At 31.8% G+C, this 19,039-nt stretch overlaps 1 protein-coding gene across 1 annotated transcript; it reads left to right on the top strand.

The window, feature by feature from the left end:
• Positions 1 to 12,773: 12,773 nt before the first annotated feature.
• LOC139839980 (prolyl 4-hydroxylase 1) lies at positions 12,774 to 18,234 on the top strand. The gene is made up of 12 exons (XM_071830199.1): positions 12,774 to 12,919; positions 13,954 to 14,001; positions 15,417 to 15,482; positions 15,572 to 15,624; positions 15,863 to 15,928; positions 16,406 to 16,480; positions 16,580 to 16,654; positions 16,784 to 16,854; positions 16,948 to 16,999; positions 17,113 to 17,202; positions 17,681 to 17,773; positions 17,941 to 18,234. Exons 1-12 carry the CDS (start codon positions 12,853 to 12,855, stop codon positions 18,046 to 18,048), a joined length of 864 nt encoding a protein of 287 aa, XP_071686300.1. The 5' UTR covers positions 12,774 to 12,852; the 3' UTR covers positions 18,049 to 18,234.
• The last annotated feature ends 805 nt before the right edge of the window (positions 18,235 to 19,039 follow it).

Here is a 19,039-nt window from a genome sequence, read left to right as displayed (position 1 = left end):
AGAGGGACTAAGATATAGAATATGTGTGTGTGTACGTCGAGTAAACTGGCCAATTTATAGGATGTTAAACCTGACTGCCATGCGATCGCATGGCTTCTTAGTGCAATTCCCATGCGATCGCATGGGATGCCCTGACAGCTCACAAACTTTTGTTGTTTTGCTTGTCGACATAATTAAATATAATATATATAATTTAAATTAATTAATTATATAATATATTATATTCTCTTGTCTAGTTGACTTGTAATTTTTGTTCCGATGTCTTGTATGTTTACGTTCAACTTATGTCCCGCTTTCGGTTTCTCGAACGCATTTTCGTACGCTTAGAAAACTAATACTTTTCGTTTCGCGAATCGTACCTTTGTCAAAATATAGTCTTAAATTATCCATAAACTATACCACTCGAGATATAACTTATACATTTGAGTGTTTAGGTTATTTACTTCTATAAATCAATGGCTCGTTATCTAACAAAGTATATTTAATAATATTGTTTTAAATCAAAACGTTGGTAACAAAGTTAATATATATTTTCAATATTCATAACCACGTTTTAAATACACGTCGCAAGTTATTCATATTAATTCTTAACAATTAATATTCCAACTTATCATAAATATTCAAATAGATATTTAAACCAATAAGGTTAATGCACAGTATCATATACTTAATACTTTGTTACGTTATCAAGTTATAGTATATATATGTATCTATTTACATATAATTGTTCGCGAATTGTCGAGAACAGTCGATGGGTAATTGAACATATGAAAGTAGTTCAAAATTATTGAGATTCAGTTTTACAGACTTTGCTTATCGTGTCGGAAACTTTAATCATACAAAGATTAAGTTTAAATTTGGTCAGAAATTTCCGGGTCATCACAGTACCTACCCGTTAAAGAAATTTTGTCCCGAAATTTGAGTGAGGTTGTCATGGCTAACAATAAAAATGTTTTCATGACGAATATGAGTTGATAGATAGAATTTATCACCGTTGAATAATATGGATAAAACAATGCGATTACTCGAAGCGTATGAGAGAAGTTATCGTAATAGAGTGAAATGAAGAATAGAGCTTCGTTTTAACTCTTGACGTAGTAACGACTGATTTCCAAAATTTAAGGAATAGAAAATCTTCATAATCTAAATAAGATTTGATTCTTCAAAATTTAAGGAAATTAAGATTTCCTTTGATTGAATGCGTAATCTGCCTCGATTGCTATGTCTGATATTTCGCTATAAATTGACTTCTTCCGTTTCATTTATTTTCACCACTCCTATAATCTTCTTCCTTATTTCATACTTCCAAAAGATTGTGAAAATGCTTAATCCAGTTCTGATTCTTGATATTTTCTTGGCTATCGTATCCTTCATTCTTCTTTTTCATCTGTCACCAGAGGAAGTTATTTTCTTCTACGATTACCTTGGGGTTATAGTGTTTTTCATTCTCCCGTGTCTTTATATTTCTATACGCATCGATATACACGGTTTGTAAATTTCAGGGTTGCTATCGGACTTTATATTTTCTATTATATTTCGGAGCTTCATGCTTTCATTTTCTCTTCCCGACCTTAAGTCAAGCGAATAATGGTCCAGAATTCGTAGCTATACATTTTGGAATAAACATAGTTAATGTTCTAAGAAAGAAATTGTAATGGCACGATCTTGATTTGTCAAATTACCAGAATATCCGAAAAACACCGAATCATCAAGAAAAATATTTTCTTGATATGTTTAGAGGTTAAATAGAATGAAAGAGTTATGTAACTTGGTTCATGATGAGGGTATGATCTGTGAACCTTTATCACATTTCATTAGAAACTCAGCATGACTTACTGTAATATAATTACGTTGATCAAGTGTCATTATATTATACTAACTCATGCTTCAGTTCCCAACATTACTTCAAAACATCCATTTTTCGAATTTTTTAGATTTTAGAAACTAAAATAGTTTCTTTTATGATGTAACACGGATAGCGCGAAGAGATAACTAATTTCGGATGATAATAATAGTTATGAATATATCTTTAGAAATATCGAAGATATTTATAATGAAAGATATGATAATCTCTTAGAATTTCTAATATCGAATGATGATGAAGAAGATTTGTTCATAAAGGTTTAGAGTCAGGAGCAAGGTATTCGTTAATGACTTCAGCAGATACTGAATCATTTGTATTCTTTGAAGGCAGGTTTAGTCTTTGTGATTTGTCTACAGCCTCCTTCATGGTCTGCTCAATCCGTTTTCCAGTTCCAAACCTTCTCTTTTTCTCAGCTTTACCACCATACTATTCTTTATCATCAAACTTTTGACTATTAAGGTCGTTTACAGTTTTTTTTTTTTGCTGCTTCATTAACATTTTTCCAATTTTGGAGAACTAGTTTCGCAGTTTGGGGTGTTTTTCAGAAACTTCACATTCGAAGTAAGTAAGTCTAGGAGATAGACGTTATATGTACATATATAACTGTTGGCGTAGAATTGCTGCGAAATTCGAAATACTGATTGCTAATTCCCGGTAGTTGGTATGACAATTATTGTTACAAGATGTGGATGAGTACATGATAGGGTTTCAATGAACAATTATAATGGTTTTTCGAAGAGACATAAACCAATGAGTAATGAAGTTGCTGGTAAGTTTACTGATAATGTGGTGGAACATGAAAGGTTCCCCGGTAATAAGAACGTACATGTCAAAGTTACAATATAGCTAATCTGAAAAGTCGAAGTTGACTGGTTGGAAGTGTGATAAAACTGGATACTTTGAAAAGGGTTGCAAGATTATTTTCGGTAATAACAATGCTTAAAGGATCTTTCATATTTTTGAAGTCAAAGTATATCTTTGAAAGATGTAGAGATCTAAGAATGATGTCACTTGTTAAATCTTGACTTGGATTCTGTTCTGTCAGAATATGTAATTGAATTTGAATAAGAATGGTTGTTCAGATTTCTATGAACAAATGTATAGCGCTGTGAAAGTAGTGGTTATAGTCAATAATTTTTGAATTAAAATTGAAGAATGTATAGTGTAACATATTAAGTCGAAGCAGAGATTATAGTTAACGATTGTTAAGTCATTAACGAAGGATGTACATCATAGCATATTAATAACATGAACTAACCGAGTAGTTAAGATTCACACGTAATAGCTTAGTACGAAAAGATTTATTTTGATTTCAAAATTCATATATATTAAATATACATATAATTTCTTCAGGGGAAATGAGTTAATACTTCATAACTCGTTGATACGATATACGCGTTGTTGATTAGTGATAATGTTGGTGATTATGGAATTGGCGGAACTTGTAGTACTACATGTTTTACCGGTGTTGGTGATACTCACGATACTATTGATGTTGCTGGTAAAACAAGTCTAGCTTGTAAATCGTGCACCATTCCGGTCAGGGTTTCTACTCTTCCTTCTATCATTTTGGTCCACTCATCTGATTTACGGTTACTGCTGGAATAGATTATCTCTAAGACTTTAGAGATTACATAATCGCCGCAGAATATTTCTCCAATGAAGTTATGAATCAATACTTCATCGGTTATTGTTGTTGGTACTCCTTGGTATCTATGGTGCGTATGATGTTGATGTTCGAGGTACATATTGTGATGTTGAGGCTTGCGGTGCGGATGTTGTTGGTGGTGATAATGGTACTGTTGGTGTTGTTGTCAGTGGTACTGTTGATGCCGGTGATGCTGCTAGTGCTTGTAACCTTTGCACCATATTCTCCAAAGCCACTACCCGAGCGCGAATCTCGTTGACTTCTTCTACTACACCGGGATGATTGGCGGCTCGGATGAGCGAATGAATAAGATCCAGAATTTGAGAGAGTATATAATCATGACGAGATACTCTGGAAATGAGAGAGAAAATGGTATTACGAACAGGTTCGCCGGTAAGTGCTTCAGGTTCTTCGCCAAGAAGGCAATGTGGTGGATGGAAGGGATCGCCTTCTTCTTGTCTCCAATGATTAAGTAAGCAACGAACCCATCCCCAATTCATCCAGAATAGGTGATGGCTGATTGGTTGGTCCATTTCGGTTACACTGTCTTCGGAATTCAGGTGAATATCCATATCGGAATAGCTGTCGGAGTTTAAGGAATTTGAACTAAATACGGGATCCATCTTGTATAATTAGGGAGATGATTTTTGATATGAATTAGATTATAGAATTTAGTTTGATATTCTTCAATACATAATTTACATATGTATATATAATACCAAATTCCATAAATTACGGAGAAATTTTCGGAAGATGTCAGGAAAAGTTTACAGTAACAGATACGCTAAGATATGAATTTTTATCTATACACTATTTATGCAATAAATGCAGGAAAACGTGTCTAGACTTAAGAATGATAAGCATGTAATTTCTGACAAGAATGATAAGCAAAACTTTTAACATGCAGACACGGTCGAAGTTCAGACTTACTAATGCATCCTAACAACTATCAGTTAGACACATTCATGCAAGACCTGGTTCGCTAGGACCAACGCTCTGATACCAACTGTGACAATCGCTCCAAATCTATATGGACGAACAAGTCATTCATCGATTTCATTGCGAGGTATTTGACCTCTATATGATACGTTTTGTAAACATTGCATTCTTTTGAAAAGGCACACCATAAATGAATATTTAAATCAAAGGTTTTCGACATCTGATGATTTCTACATATAGACAATCACCGTAATATAATAGTTTACAATAATACTTCCATTGACAATGTAGTCAAAATAAGATAGATGGTGATGATTTGTGAATGCAACGTTTTCTCGAATAAAGTATGTATGACTCCATGCACATATCTTGTATAACATATAAGCAAACAGCAAAAGACTTCTAGGAACCTGAGAATAAACATGCTAACAAGTGTCAACACAAAGGTTGGTGAGTTCATAGTTTTAATGTTTCGTATAATATGTATATAAAGGTGGACCACAAGATTTTAATTGTTTCATCCAGAAACGTTTATCAAAATATTCTATAAGATTGAGCACCCTGGTAACTAAACTTTAACGTCTATATAATAAATACCCCTGTTTTAACATATATGCAACCAACATGTACAATACAAGCAAACCAACGTGTACTAACCTCAAATAGCATACGTCTGTTTTATAGTTCAGGCTAGGGTTTCTATACCTGGAACAGACTGGGATGTCAAGCCCTATGGATCCATATACAACTATTCGCGCCCACCAGTTCTTATAACCGGCAGTTACTAGTTACCAAAGCTAAGGGATTTTCTGTTCAAACTCGGTGTAGAATTTAGTATGTACTTGTATCCATTGCGTTTAAAATAAAGTGCATGTATTCTCATCCCAAAAATATAGATTGCGAAAGCAATTAAAAAGGGAGCAAATGAATCTCACCTTAGCAGCACATAAAGTCGTTCACCGAAATGTGACCGAAACTCGGAATGCCAAATAACCGTAGATCTCAACCTAGAGAACATATGTTGGTCAATAAATGTCTATCAAGCTAGGTCAGGTCATAGTGTATCACAATCCTAATGCTCGAGATCAACATACAAAAGTTTATCAGAAGTCATTTCAAAAAGTCATTTTGACTTAATACTATAGTTGAATGATCATGGCAATCGAAACATTTTAACATTTCACATAGTTTCCCAATTCTTGTAAAATTAGTCTATAGTTTTTATAAGGCTTTAAAACATGATAAAACAGTCTATTTTGACAATTGTTCAACAAAACGAGACGTGCCTTAAATAAGGATTCATTTACTCGACTGGTAATATTTAAAAATTCATTTTATCAATCTCGTAAACAAGTTGTTTAAATCTTAATTACAGATTCAAAAGCAATTTCAATTCACGTCAATCATAATTCAGTTGATCATATCTTTTAATCCATTCATCGAAACTATTCGATATCTAAATGAAAAGTTATTGATTTTTCGCCAGCTTTTCAAAAACATGCATATCATATACTTTTTATTAGTAGCATATGTATCAAATTCGTGTTTCATCATAAACTATCAAATGACAAAATTAAAGCATACAAGCATGCATAAACATATATACTCGAGCACTAGACATGGATACAATATTAATATATAAAAGATAAGATATGAATGCTCACGTATCAATATTGTGATTCAATATTGCAGGAAAGTACGTAGACGCAACAGAGATGATAAACACTAGGTTTGACTTGCGAACAATACCCACGAACGTTACCCATAACCTCCAAAGCTATAACCAATTTAAGAACTCGTTTTGAAAGTTACACGCTCATGACCTCGTCGTAGTATTTTATGTATAATACTAATTAATAATAATACTACTAATAATATTAAGATTAATAATAATAATAATAATAATAATAATAATAATAATAATAATAATAATATAAATAATAAATATAATAGAGGGAGTAAGATATAGAATATGTGTGTGTGTACGTCGAGCAAACTGACCAATTTATAGGATATTTCTGAAACCTGACTGCCATGCGATCGCATGGCTTCTCAGTGCAATTCCTATGCGATCGCATGGGATGCCCTGACAGCTCACAAACTTTTGTTGTTTTGCTTGTCGACATAATTAAATATAATATATATAATATATATAATTTAAATTAATTAATTATATAATATATTATATTCTCTTGTATAGTTGACTTGTAATTTTTGTTCCGATGTCTTGTATGTTTACGTTCGACTTATGTCCCGCTTTCGGTTTCTCGAACGCATTTTCGTACGCTTAGAAAACTAATACTTTTCGTTTCGCAAATCGTACCTTTGTCAAAATATAGTCTTAAATTATCCATAAACTATACCACTCGAGATATAACTTATACATTTGAGTGTTTAGGTTATTTACTTCTATAAATCAATGGCTCGTTATCTAACAAAGTATATTTAATAATATTGTTTTAAATCAAAATGTTTTGTAACCAAGTTAATATATATTTTCAATATTCATAACCACGTTTTAAATACACGTCGCAAGTTATTCATATTAATTCTTAACAATTAATATTCCAACTTATCATAAATATTCAAATAGATATTTAAACCAATAAGGTTAATGCACAGTATCATATACTTAATACTTTGTTACGTTATCAAGTTATAGTATATATATGTATCTATTTACATATAATTGTTCGCGAATCGTCGAGAACAGTCGATGGGTAATTGAACATATGAAAGTAGTTCAAAATTATTGAGATTCAGTTTTACAGACTTTGCTTATCGTGTCAGAAACGTTAATCATACAAAGATTAAGTTTAAATTTGGTCAGAAATTTCCGGGTCATCACATGTTTACTAACTCTTAATTCAACACGTAAAATTGTTGTTAATCTGTCACTTAATCTAAAAAATGACCAGTTTGAAGGAGACAGAGAAACAGAGACCTCTTCAGAAATAGGGACATAAGAAAACAACACTTAATACTAAAAAAGAAGAAGCAAACAACCCCTTAATTTATCTTTATTTAATGTATGTATACATATTTATTTTATTAGTATTAATTTTAAGAATTTTTTAGCGACGAAAATTAAAGGTGTTAATAATATGAAAAAGACTTTCACATCTAAATATTCATCAATAAAATGTCAATATTAACCTCTACATTCAACATAAAAATCTCAATTCTATATAGAAAAAAATCATGGATGCTCTATGCGATTTGTATCATAAATCACTAGTGATCCGTGTATTTTTTTTTTTTCACTCATTGATGGTTTATGTGATTTGTATTTTGGATAATCGATGGTTTCTGGTGGTGCATATATCCACATGGACCATCTTTGATGAAAAATGTAAACTGCAAGAACCCACGGTGATTCAAATACAAATCACAAGTACCATTTTGACTAAAAAAGTAGAGAGATCAACCGTGATTTTTGATACAAATTACCTGCACCATGGGTAGTGATATTACCTCTATATACTAACAAACAAAGTGAATGGTGTCTTCCTATTGGCCGGCCACTTATATACTAACAAGCAAAGTGAATGGTGTCTTCCTATTGGCCGGCCACTATTCATCATATATATATATATATATATATATATATATATATATATATATATATATATATATATATGTGGTAGGATCAAGAGGGAAGTAACCATTCGGGGGGAAGCGGGGGGAAGCAAAAACTTTTTTTTCGTTTTTTTAAAAAACTTTATTCACGAACATTATAGATGAGATGAAAATATGAACATTCAGTAGAGACACTTTGTGATAAATGTTTTTATTTTGGCGGGAAAACGCTCGAAGAAGTAATATATAACCATTATCGTGTTTTTCGAGCGTATTTTGAGGTTTTAACTATTGGGGTTTAGATATTAGGGTTTAGATATTAGAGTTTAGAAATTTAGAGTTTAGGGTTTAGATTTAGGGTTTAGATTTAGGATTTAGATTGAGTTTTTAACACGAACGGTTTAGGGTTTAGGGTTTAGGGTTTGGTGTTTTGAGTTTATGGAATAAACCCAAAACACCAAACCCTAAACCCTAAACCCTAAACTCTAAACTCTAAATCGGGCTAAATTTTACTTCACAAAACATGAAGAAAAAAAAAACGTTCATATTCTTCACGAGCAATATTATCTTGAATGTTATTTTTGTTGATCGTCTTCCCGCCTAAATAATAACATTTATCACGAAGTGTCTCTTCTGAATGTTCATATTTTCGTGTGATCTTGATGGCGGAAAAAAAAATTCAAAAAAACGAAAAAAATAAATAAATTTTGCTTCCCCCCGCTTCCCCCCGATTGATACTTCCCCATTGATCCTGCCCATATATATATATATATATATATATATATATATATATATATATATATATATATATATATATATATATATATATATATATATATATATATTACTTTACTTTTCATTCTTTCTTTTTTTCTTTTTTCCCCTCCCTTTCTCACTTTACTTTTCATACTTTCTTTTTACACATTTGTTTCGTAACCATGCATTTATCATTGTAGGCAAGCGAGTGCCATAACATACGAAGTAACATATATTAACACATACAACAACTATTACTCACATTTTTTTAATATATACTAATGATCAAAGTGGATTGTGAAATGTCCCGTTCATATTGATTATAAACGTCTCATATTAATTGATTTCGTTGCGAGGTTTTTACCTCTATATGCGACGTTTTTCAAAGACTGCATTCATTTTTAAAACAAACCATAACCTTTATTTTATCGACAAGGTTTAAAGAACACCACCTAGATTATCAGAAATGATAATCTAAAAAATATCACACTTACACACTACCAATACATATTGGTTTGCAATATTAACATGTTATAACAAAGTAAATTTCGAATGCAGTTTTAAACAATATTATACAAGCATGCTGACTCCAAATCTTGTTCATATATTAGCATGCAACAGCGGAAGCTCTTAATAATCACCTGAGAATAAACATGCTTTAAACGTCAACAAAAATGTCGGTGAGTTATAGGTTTAACCTATATATTTATCAAATTGTAATAATAGACCACAAGATTTCATATTTCAATACACATCCCATACATAGAGATAAAAATCATTCATATGGTGAACACCTGGTAACCGACATTAACAAGATGCATATAAGAATATCCCCTATCATTCCGGGACATCCATCGGACATGATAAAACAACATCGAAGTACTAAAGCATCCGCTACAACGGATGGGATTTGTTGAGCCCAATAGATCTATCTTTAGGATTCGCGTCAATTACTAGACCGGTTTACTAATTCTTAGGTTACCAAGTAAAAAGGGGCATATTCGGCTTCGATCGTTCAACCATAGAAAGTAGTTTCATGTACTTGTGTCTATTTTGTAAATCATTTATAAAACTGCACGTATTCTCATCCCAAAATATTAGATTTTAAAAGTGTGACTATAACTCACTTTCACAGATTTTTACTTCGTCGGGAAGTAAGACTTGGCCACTGGTCGATTCACGAACCTATAACAAATATGTACATATATATCAAAGTATGTTCAAAATATATTTACAACATTTTTAATACGTTTTAATGTTTTAAGTTTATTAAGTCAGATGTCCTCGTTAGTAACCTACAACTAGTTGTCCATAGTTAGATGTACAGAAATAAATTGATATATATTATCTTGACCCAATCCACGACCCAGTGTATACACGTCTCATGCTAGATCACAACTCAAAGTATATATATTTTTGGAATCAACCTCAACCCTGTAGAGCTAACTCAAACATTACTGCATATAGAGTGTCTATTGTTGTTCCAAATAATATATATACATGGGTCGATATGATATGTCAAAACATTTGCATACGTGTCTATGGTATCCCAAGATTATATAATATATTAGAATACATGTATAATACAAAATAAGTTATCTAGGATATGATTTGTATAGAATTGTTACAATATTTCCCATAGCTACAACAATCAAAAAATATCCAATCTTGTTTTACTCATAACTTCTTCGTTTTAAATCCGTTTTGAGTGAATCAAATTGCTATGGTTTCATATTGAACTCTATTTTATGAATCTAAATAGAAAAAGTATAGGTTTATAGTCGGAAATATAAGTTACAAGTTGTTTTTGTAAGAGGTAGTCATTTCAGTCGAAAGAACGACGTCTTGATGACCATTTTGAAAAACATACTTCCACTTTGAGTTTAACCATGATTTTTGGATATAGTTTCACGTTCATAAGAAAAATCATTTTCTCAGAAGAACAACTTTTAAATCAAAGTTTATCATAGTTTTTAATTATCAAACCCAAAACAGCCCGCGGTGTTATTACGACGGCGTATGTCCGGTTTTACGGTGTTTTTCGTGTTTCCAGGTTTTAAATCATTAAGTTAGCATATCATATAGATATAGAACATGTGTTTAGTTGATTTTAAAAGTCAAGTTAGAAGGATTAACTTTTGTTTGCGAACAAGTTTAGAATTAACTAAACTATGTTCTTGTGATTTCAAGTTTAAACCTTCGAATAAGATAGTTTTATATATATGAATCGAATGATGTTATGAACATCATTACTACCTCAGGTTTTGTGGATAAACCTACTGAAAATGAGAAAAATAGATCTAGCTTCAAAGGATCCTTTTATGGCTTGAAAGTTCTTGTATTAGAAAGATATCTTACTGTAAATAAGAAAGATTTCTTGAGGTTGGATGATCACTTTACAAGATTGGAAGTAAGCTAGCAAACTTGGAAGTATTCTTGATTTTATGAAACTAGAACTTATAGAATTTATGAAGAACACTTAGAACTTGAAGATAGAACTTGAGAGAGATCAATTAGATGAAGAAAATTGAAGAATGAAAGTGTTTGTAGGTGTTTTTGGTCGTTGATATATGGATTAGATATAAAGGATGTGTAATTTTGTTTACTTGTAAATAAGTCATGAATGATTACTAATATTTTTGTAATTTTATGAGATATTTCATGCTAGTTGCCAAATGATGGTTCCCACATGTGTTAGGTGACTCACATGGGCTGCTAAGAGCTGATCATTGAAGTGTATATACCAATAGTACATACATCTAAAAGTTGTGTATTGTACGAGTACGAATACGGGTGCATACGAGTAGAATTGTTGATGAAAATGAATGAGGATGTAATTGTAAGCATTTTTGTTAAGTAGAAGTACTTTGATAAGTGTCTTGAAGTCTTTCAAAAGTGTATGAATACATATTAAAACACTACATGTATATACATTTTAACTGAGTCGTTAAGTCATCGTTAGTCGTTACATGTAAATGTTGTTTTGAAACCTTTAGGTTAACGATCTTGTTAAATGTTGTTAACCCATTGTTTATTATATCTAAAGAGATGTTAAATTATTACATTATCATGATATTATGATATATAATATATCTTAGTATGATATATATACAGTTAAATGTCGTTACAACGATAACCGTTACATATATGTCTCGATTCGAAATCATTAAGTCAGTAGTCTTGTTTTTACATATGTAGTTCATTGTTAATACACTTGATGACATGTTTACTTATCATTTATCATGATTAAACATAGTGTATCAATATCTTAATATGATTCATATGTATTTAGTAAGACGTTGTTATAACGATAATCGTTATATATATCGTTTCGAGTTTCTTAATTCAATAAACTCAATTTTATGTATATAACTCATTGTTAAAATACCTAATGAGATACTTACTTATCATAATATCATGTTAACTATATATATATAATCATATATATGTCATCATATAGTTTTTACAAGTTTTAACGTTCGTGAATCACCGGTCAACTTGGGTGGTCAATTGTCTATATGAAACCTATTTCAATTAATCAAGTCTTAACAAGTTTGATTGCTTAACATGTTGGAAACACTTAATCATGTAAATAACAATTTCATTTAATATATATATAAACATGAAAAAGTTCAGGTCACTACAGATTAGCATTCTTATTGGCCGAGTACTATTCATCAATAGTTTTTTTTTTATATTTTCCACTATTCATCATTTTAATTTTTTTTTCCCGGATTCCCATTGGACGAGCAATGTTCATCATTTTTTTTTTTTGCCTATTATGTCTTTATCATTTGGATAAAGTTGATAGGATAGTATACATGAATAAATACGTTAGCTATTACACGGTTTAAAATATATAATATTTTTTAATTTTTTATTTTAGTTAAATCGCTAGCACTTTTTAAGCAGCGCGCGAACCCCGCCTCGTTTTATTCAATATTTATTGTCGTAATAAATAAATAAAAATAAAACATGTGAAAATAACACTGTGAGGAAAAGAGAGAGAACCGGAGTTGAATACCAAACATCCGATCCGGAAACTGATTCGGATACGGCAATCGACATGGCTTCTAATGCGATGAGAATCGTTATCGCTTTACTTACACTCGTCACTATCGGAATGCTTTTTGGTAATATATTTATTTTTATCATTAGTTCCTAATTATAATTATATCGCCAACTTCAATTTATCGTAAGTTGTACTTGTGATCGTGATTGATGTCAGTAGTTATCATCCTCCTCTAATTTTACAGTTTTCTGTTGACTTAATTGGTACAGTGCTTAGAAATGTAGATTGAATAATTGAACCCATTCCTGGTTATGTATATATAGTTTAATTTTACCAGATTGATTCGATTTCATTTTGTTGTTACTAAGCGTGAAGAAAAAGCAACAAAGGATCAATAACCTTTAAACTTGTAGTAATAATTATTGAATAAATTATAAATATTGATAAGAGTCATACAACTCAAATGTTTGCCGAGTGATTGTGTTAGTGTTGATTAATTAGCTCACTGAGTGGCCATAGTTGATGATCTGTGACTGTATTACGAGAATTTGGCTATTTCGTCGATTTTTAGGGTTAAATTCTGGCTGTTTCATATTATAGTTAACTGGATATTGTTTGACTAAAATCAGATCTGACCGAGGACATGTAAGCAAATTGAATTATGATCTAGGGTAGCAACAACTTTGATACCGGTTGCAATCGTATAACTTAAATGAGGCAGACTTCACAGTGAAGATTACCTTATCCTTAGCATACACAATGATATTCCCATTTATAACATGGTTATGTGGTAGACCTATTGTGTAGTCAAGCGACAACAAAAGAGGTCTTTTGTCTAAGGGAATGGTTGGAAAGATAACGTAAACCTAATTGCAATGACCGTTGAACAAGTTAAAGGTAAACCAATTAGGTTCTCTAGTTATCCTACGTGGTCTAACCGTGTTATTTCGTTACCGTTTTCCAACCTTTTCCTGGCCAGCACCTCAAAATGTGCTGCTAATGAGGTTTAAACCCGAGACCTCTTGTGAGAATATTAGGGCGCGTACCAGTAGGCCATCTTGTGTGTGTGTGTTTTTTTTTTTTTTTTTTTTTTTTTTTAAGTGATACATGTTTAAAACAATGTTTAGTAATATTGTTATGTTGGTTACAATGCAGGAGCTCTGCTTCAGTTGGCATTTATTCGGAATATGGAAGATTCATATGGTAAACTATTCTCAACCAAATACAATCTAACGGCATATACAAAATTGTTTCTTATTAGTCCAAACTAGTGGAGGAGCCCTCGCTTCGCGTCGGGACTCCGTTTCGGATATAATTTGTTTTGTTTGGTTCGTAAAATTATTTCGTGTTTTTTGATGGTATAAAATTCTCCGGGGTGCCGTCCCCTTTTCCTAAAAAAAAAAAAATTATTTCGTGTTTAACGGTTATGTCGGTTAAACCTATCCCGAATCGTACGAAAATTTAAAGGCTGTTAAAAATTTAGGTGGATTTGTTGGGGAGTTTTATGGAAAATAAAGAAGTTACGATTTGGCCCTTGAAGTTTAACTTTAGACCCCTATGGAGTTTACATTTTTTTACCCTAGGAATTTATATTTGGCGCCCTAAAGTTTATAATGGTTGTCAATGTTTAGTGTGGTGTCATTGTGGGTACAACCTTTTTGCACGACGTACAAACGATTAAAACATGGGGAAGAGCTATTCATAAAGCCTTTGTCTATATATATATATATATATATATATATATATATATATATATATATATATATATATATAATGTGTTACGTAGTTAATTTATAATAAGGAAAAAGTTAAACAATAATAAAGTGAAAAATTATGTGGTTGAAAAAATGAATAGTTGTTAGTTAGTAAAAATTATGTGGTCGATTTATAATGAATGGGAAGTTTTAATGGTTAAATTATAAAATGTGAAAACTTTGTGGTAAGTTTGTAAAAGCTATAAAGTTAAGTATTATAAAGGGCGGGGTTGAATTGTGAAAATATAAACGTTCGAGGTGAATTTGTGAAAATTATGCGTGTAACTATTCATTTGGCCTATGCCATTTAGATTTATAGAGTAATTATGTGGTCGATTTATTATGAATGAGAAATTTAATGGTTAAATTATAAAATGTGAAAACTTTGTGGTAAGTTTATAAAAGCTATAAAGTTAAGTATTATAAAGGGCGGGGTTGAATTGTGAAGATATAAAAAGTTCGAGGTGAATTTGTGGGAAGTGTGAGTGGTACTATTCATTTGGCCTATGCCATTTAGATATATAGAGTAATATATCCTGCTCTGGTGTATGACTACACTTTACACTGCTTTAGTCCATAATAATTTTTTTTTTTTTTTTTTTTTTTGAAAGGCAAATCAATATATAAAAGAAAAGGATAAAGTACACGAAGGCAAGGAATCTTGCCAAAACAATTAGTCCATAATAAAAATATTCAGGTTGAATCGTGCTGCTCACTTCATTCAATTGTGTAAAAATCTAGACTTGTAATAAGAAGAGCTTTAGTATATTTCAGTTTTCAGTTTTTTCTGGATCTTAACTTTTAAGAGTTAGATAAAGTTTCTTGTTCAGTTTTGTGGACTTCTAACAAGCATATTATTCATAGGGACTGCGTTACCTTCATTAAGAACATTTGGGAGTCAAAATAGTGGTGATAATCATTTACCTTCAGGTCGGTATGTTACATGTTCTTCATGACAATAACATTTTGTTTGTGAACGTTCTAGTTCTAACTTGGTCATCTACTCTCTTATGGTTTAGTGGTATCCAGTTGGGAAAATGACAAAGAAGCCGCAATTTTACGTATTGGATATGTACGTGCTCCTTATGGACCCATACAGTTCTTTTTTTTTAAGTGTTTAAGTACTGCAAACCTTATATCAAGCAAAGGTTTTGGATTACTCTCAGGCTAAATAAAAAATCACTAAGAAACAGTTTAACGGCGTTCACCTGCTCATTTAGTCGTCATTTAAATCATGCTAATACATATCGTTATATCTTATCTAAAGTTTGATCCTTGATTTTTATGCTATTTTTTTCTTTATGTTGCAGGTAAAACCTGAAATAGTTAGCTGGTCCCCAAGAATCATTTTGTTCCACAATTTTTTAAGCTCTGCGGTACACAAATAAAGTGTTAATTAATGTTCACGATGTTTCATAATACTGACAGTTAGATTACACTCTTTTTCCCTACTTTAAGCTTAGAGTAACTTCTTGTAGTTTTTAGAGTGTGACATCAAAGTTGTGTTTTCTAAGTGGATATTTCTGATTGTAGCCCTAAGGGCTATGTTTAAAATTTTAGGACATGCATCATATAGTTGTACTTTCTTGATAACTACCCACTAACTCTTCTTAACCACTTCACTTACTACCTTACAATACAAATAATTATGTATAAAAATTTTCTAAGTTTACACCTAAGGGCTACAATTAGATAATTCCTTTTTAATAAGTCAAAATTTATTGCATTGAAGAACACAACAGTTGTATTTTGTAATTTGTTGAATCTTTTTTACATTTTTACTATATATCTGGTAGTTCTTGCATGTTTCATGGGTGCTTTATGCTAACCGCTTGTTACTGCTGCCTTTATAGGAATGTGATTATCTTAGAGCAATAGCCAAGCCCCGTCTTCACGTGTCTACTGTTGTAGATGCAAAAACTGGGAAGGTACGCTAAAATGGTTTCTTTTTGTTAATAATCAACCGTCACTTTTGTTGGAGTGCATAAGCAGCTGATTTAGTATTTGAATGTTTTTATCTTAAATAGGGAGTCAAAAGTAATGTTCGAACAAGTTCAGGCATGTTTTTAAATCATGAAGAGAGGAAGCATCCAATGATACATGTTAGTATTAGTATGCTCTCATCAGATTGTATATATGTACACACACACACAAACACGTATTTTTCAATCATCATTTTACAGTTTTAGTACAATTGAACAATACCATACCTTATTTATGTGGATAATCAGGCCATTGAGAAACGTATTGCTACATATTCTCAAATTCCAGCTGAAAATGGTGAACTCATTCAGGTGTTAAGGTTGGTGATTTTTGTTGAGTTCTTAATTGGTAGTTATTCACAAGAATACTAATACATTTTTCAATATTAAAACTAACATCTACAGAGGCACAGGTACGAACCAAATCAGTTTTACCGACCACATCATGACTATTTCTCTGATACGGTAATTAAATTTTTACGTTTTGGTATTCTATGTATGTTACTACAATTAGTCAACCTGCTTTGCCATTCAATCTTTTGGGATACTTGATAAGGCTGAGGTATATTTCCTTGCAGTTCAACTTGAAGCGTGGTGGTCAAAGAGTAGCGACGATGTTGATGTATTTGACTGATAATGTTGAAGGGGGTGAAACTTTTTTTCCTAAGGTAAGTGTTGAATTCTCCTCTTCACTTGCCTATGTTCTATCTTCGTAACAGTGTGTGTGTGTGTGTGTATTTGATTATCATGGAGTTCACATATAATAAGAAACAACCAAGCAGACACTCTTTAGTGTACCTACAAAGAGTGTTTACCAAAGAATATCAAATATCATAGAAAAAATTACGTGGATAGTCCCTTTGGTTTGTTCAAATTTGTGGATATAATCCCTAAACTATTTTTGCACTAATAGTCCTCATGGTTTGCAATTTTTGCACGGATAGTCCCTCCATGATGACTATACCTGCAAATCTGTGTCCGCGCAAAAATTGCAAACCATGAGGACTACCAGTGCAAAAAAAAAAGTTTAGGGACTATACCCGCAAATATGAACAAACCACAGGGACTATCTGCATAATTTTGTCAATATCATATACAGTATGTTTTACTAACTGCACAGATGTGCGCAACTTGTATGAATGTCAGGCTGTTTCCGGTGAATGCAGTTGTGGTGGAAAAATGGTGAAGGGACTTTGTGTTAAACCGAATAAAGGAGATGCTGTACTTTTTTGGAGCATGGTTTGTTCCTCTAGACATCTCAAATCTTTATAATCAGAATTTGATTTAGTACTTGACAATAAACAATTGTTTTGTGATTTGATTTTTTGACACTTTGAAACTTTAAAGTATTTAAAACATTGTTTTCTGTTTATATGATTTATATACTGTGTTATGGTTACTTGCAGGGACTTGATGGAGAATCGGACCCCGACAGTATTCATGGAGGTTGTGAGGTTCTCTCGGGTGAGAAGTGGTCTGCTACAAAATGGATGAGACAGAAAGCTACTTCCTGAAAGTTATTTCTGGAGGTGGTCACAAGTATAGAGTCAAATGTTATGAAATCAATACAAACAAGTAAGGAAGGAAGCCTAGCATCATATTTAGTGTCAAATTTTGAAAATTTGTATGTGAATTATTTTCAACAAATGCAATACTGAGGTGAAATGGTTTCAAGGTTTTTGTACTGTTATCTTTTATAATACAAAAGCATAGCTTTCTTGAGGTTGCAATCTGTTGAGAGGACAGGGACACGGTAATATAAATCAATTTATACATAAACATGATGATTTAGGTTTATTAACCGATAAGGTAAACATATAAGGCGTTCGCCCTTTTAGTAGACTCAGCTATGAATATACGTGAAAAAAATGAATGTCAGGTTTTTTCTTTCACAGCTAATCCCATTTTCTTAGTGTGGAGACTTTCCCATTTGTAGATGATTCAGGTTTACTATTTTTTAAGCAGATAAGAAGGTAATTTGTAGGAAAATTAGCTTCATATAAAATATAAATATGTGAAATGAGTTGAAAGTTTATGTATATTTAAGTGATGACAGTATAACATGTAGATTGTTTACCAAGTAGTTTTGTTTGTTTTCGACTTGATTAAGATATAGTTTAATTTAGTAGGTTAGTTAGATACGTACATATACTTGTTTTAACTTAATGAAACAATATGTCTAAAACGGACAAATGAACACCGAAAAAGCATCTTGACTTACGAGGTAGCGTCCAGAATAAGAGCATCGACACAAGGCGAAGCACGATGGTAGGAGATTTAGAACAAAACAGCGACATGAGGAGGAGAAGGGGATCAAGTTTAGAAGTACTATCGTGAACACAAACCAAACACCTTTGGGACCATATAACCAAATAAGAAACATGTAAACCAAATCAACCAATACTGATGAGTTAACTCCGCCAACAACCATCACCACCGGTTGAAAAGCGTGTGCTAACTATGGTGATCGAATGTAACCGGAGAAACCTGTAAATAAAAAACCAA

This window comes from Rutidosis leptorrhynchoides, chromosome 4 (genome assembly GCF_046630445.1).
Source record: "Rutidosis leptorrhynchoides isolate AG116_Rl617_1_P2 chromosome 4, CSIRO_AGI_Rlap_v1, whole genome shotgun sequence".
NCBI classification, from domain to species: Eukaryota; Viridiplantae; Streptophyta; class Magnoliopsida; order Asterales; family Asteraceae; genus Rutidosis; species Rutidosis leptorrhynchoides.
This window is presented reverse-complemented; position numbering and strand designations above follow the sequence as displayed.

What these genes read in the sequence shown, in the direction of transcription:
- LOC139839980 (XM_071830199.1), top strand. Translation starts at nt 12,853, where the DNA reads ATGGCTTCTAATGCGATGAGAATCGTTATCGCTTTACTTACACTCGTC. An exon ending in CAATTTTACGTATTGGATAT is followed by an intron (nt 15,625 to 15,862) that starts GTACGTGCTCCT and finishes TTTATGTTGCAG; the next exon opens with GTAAAACCTGAAATAGTTAG. An exon ending in GGAAGCATCCAATGATACAT is followed by an intron (nt 16,655 to 16,783) that starts GTTAGTATTAGT and finishes GTGGATAATCAG; the next exon opens with GCCATTGAGAAACGTATTGC.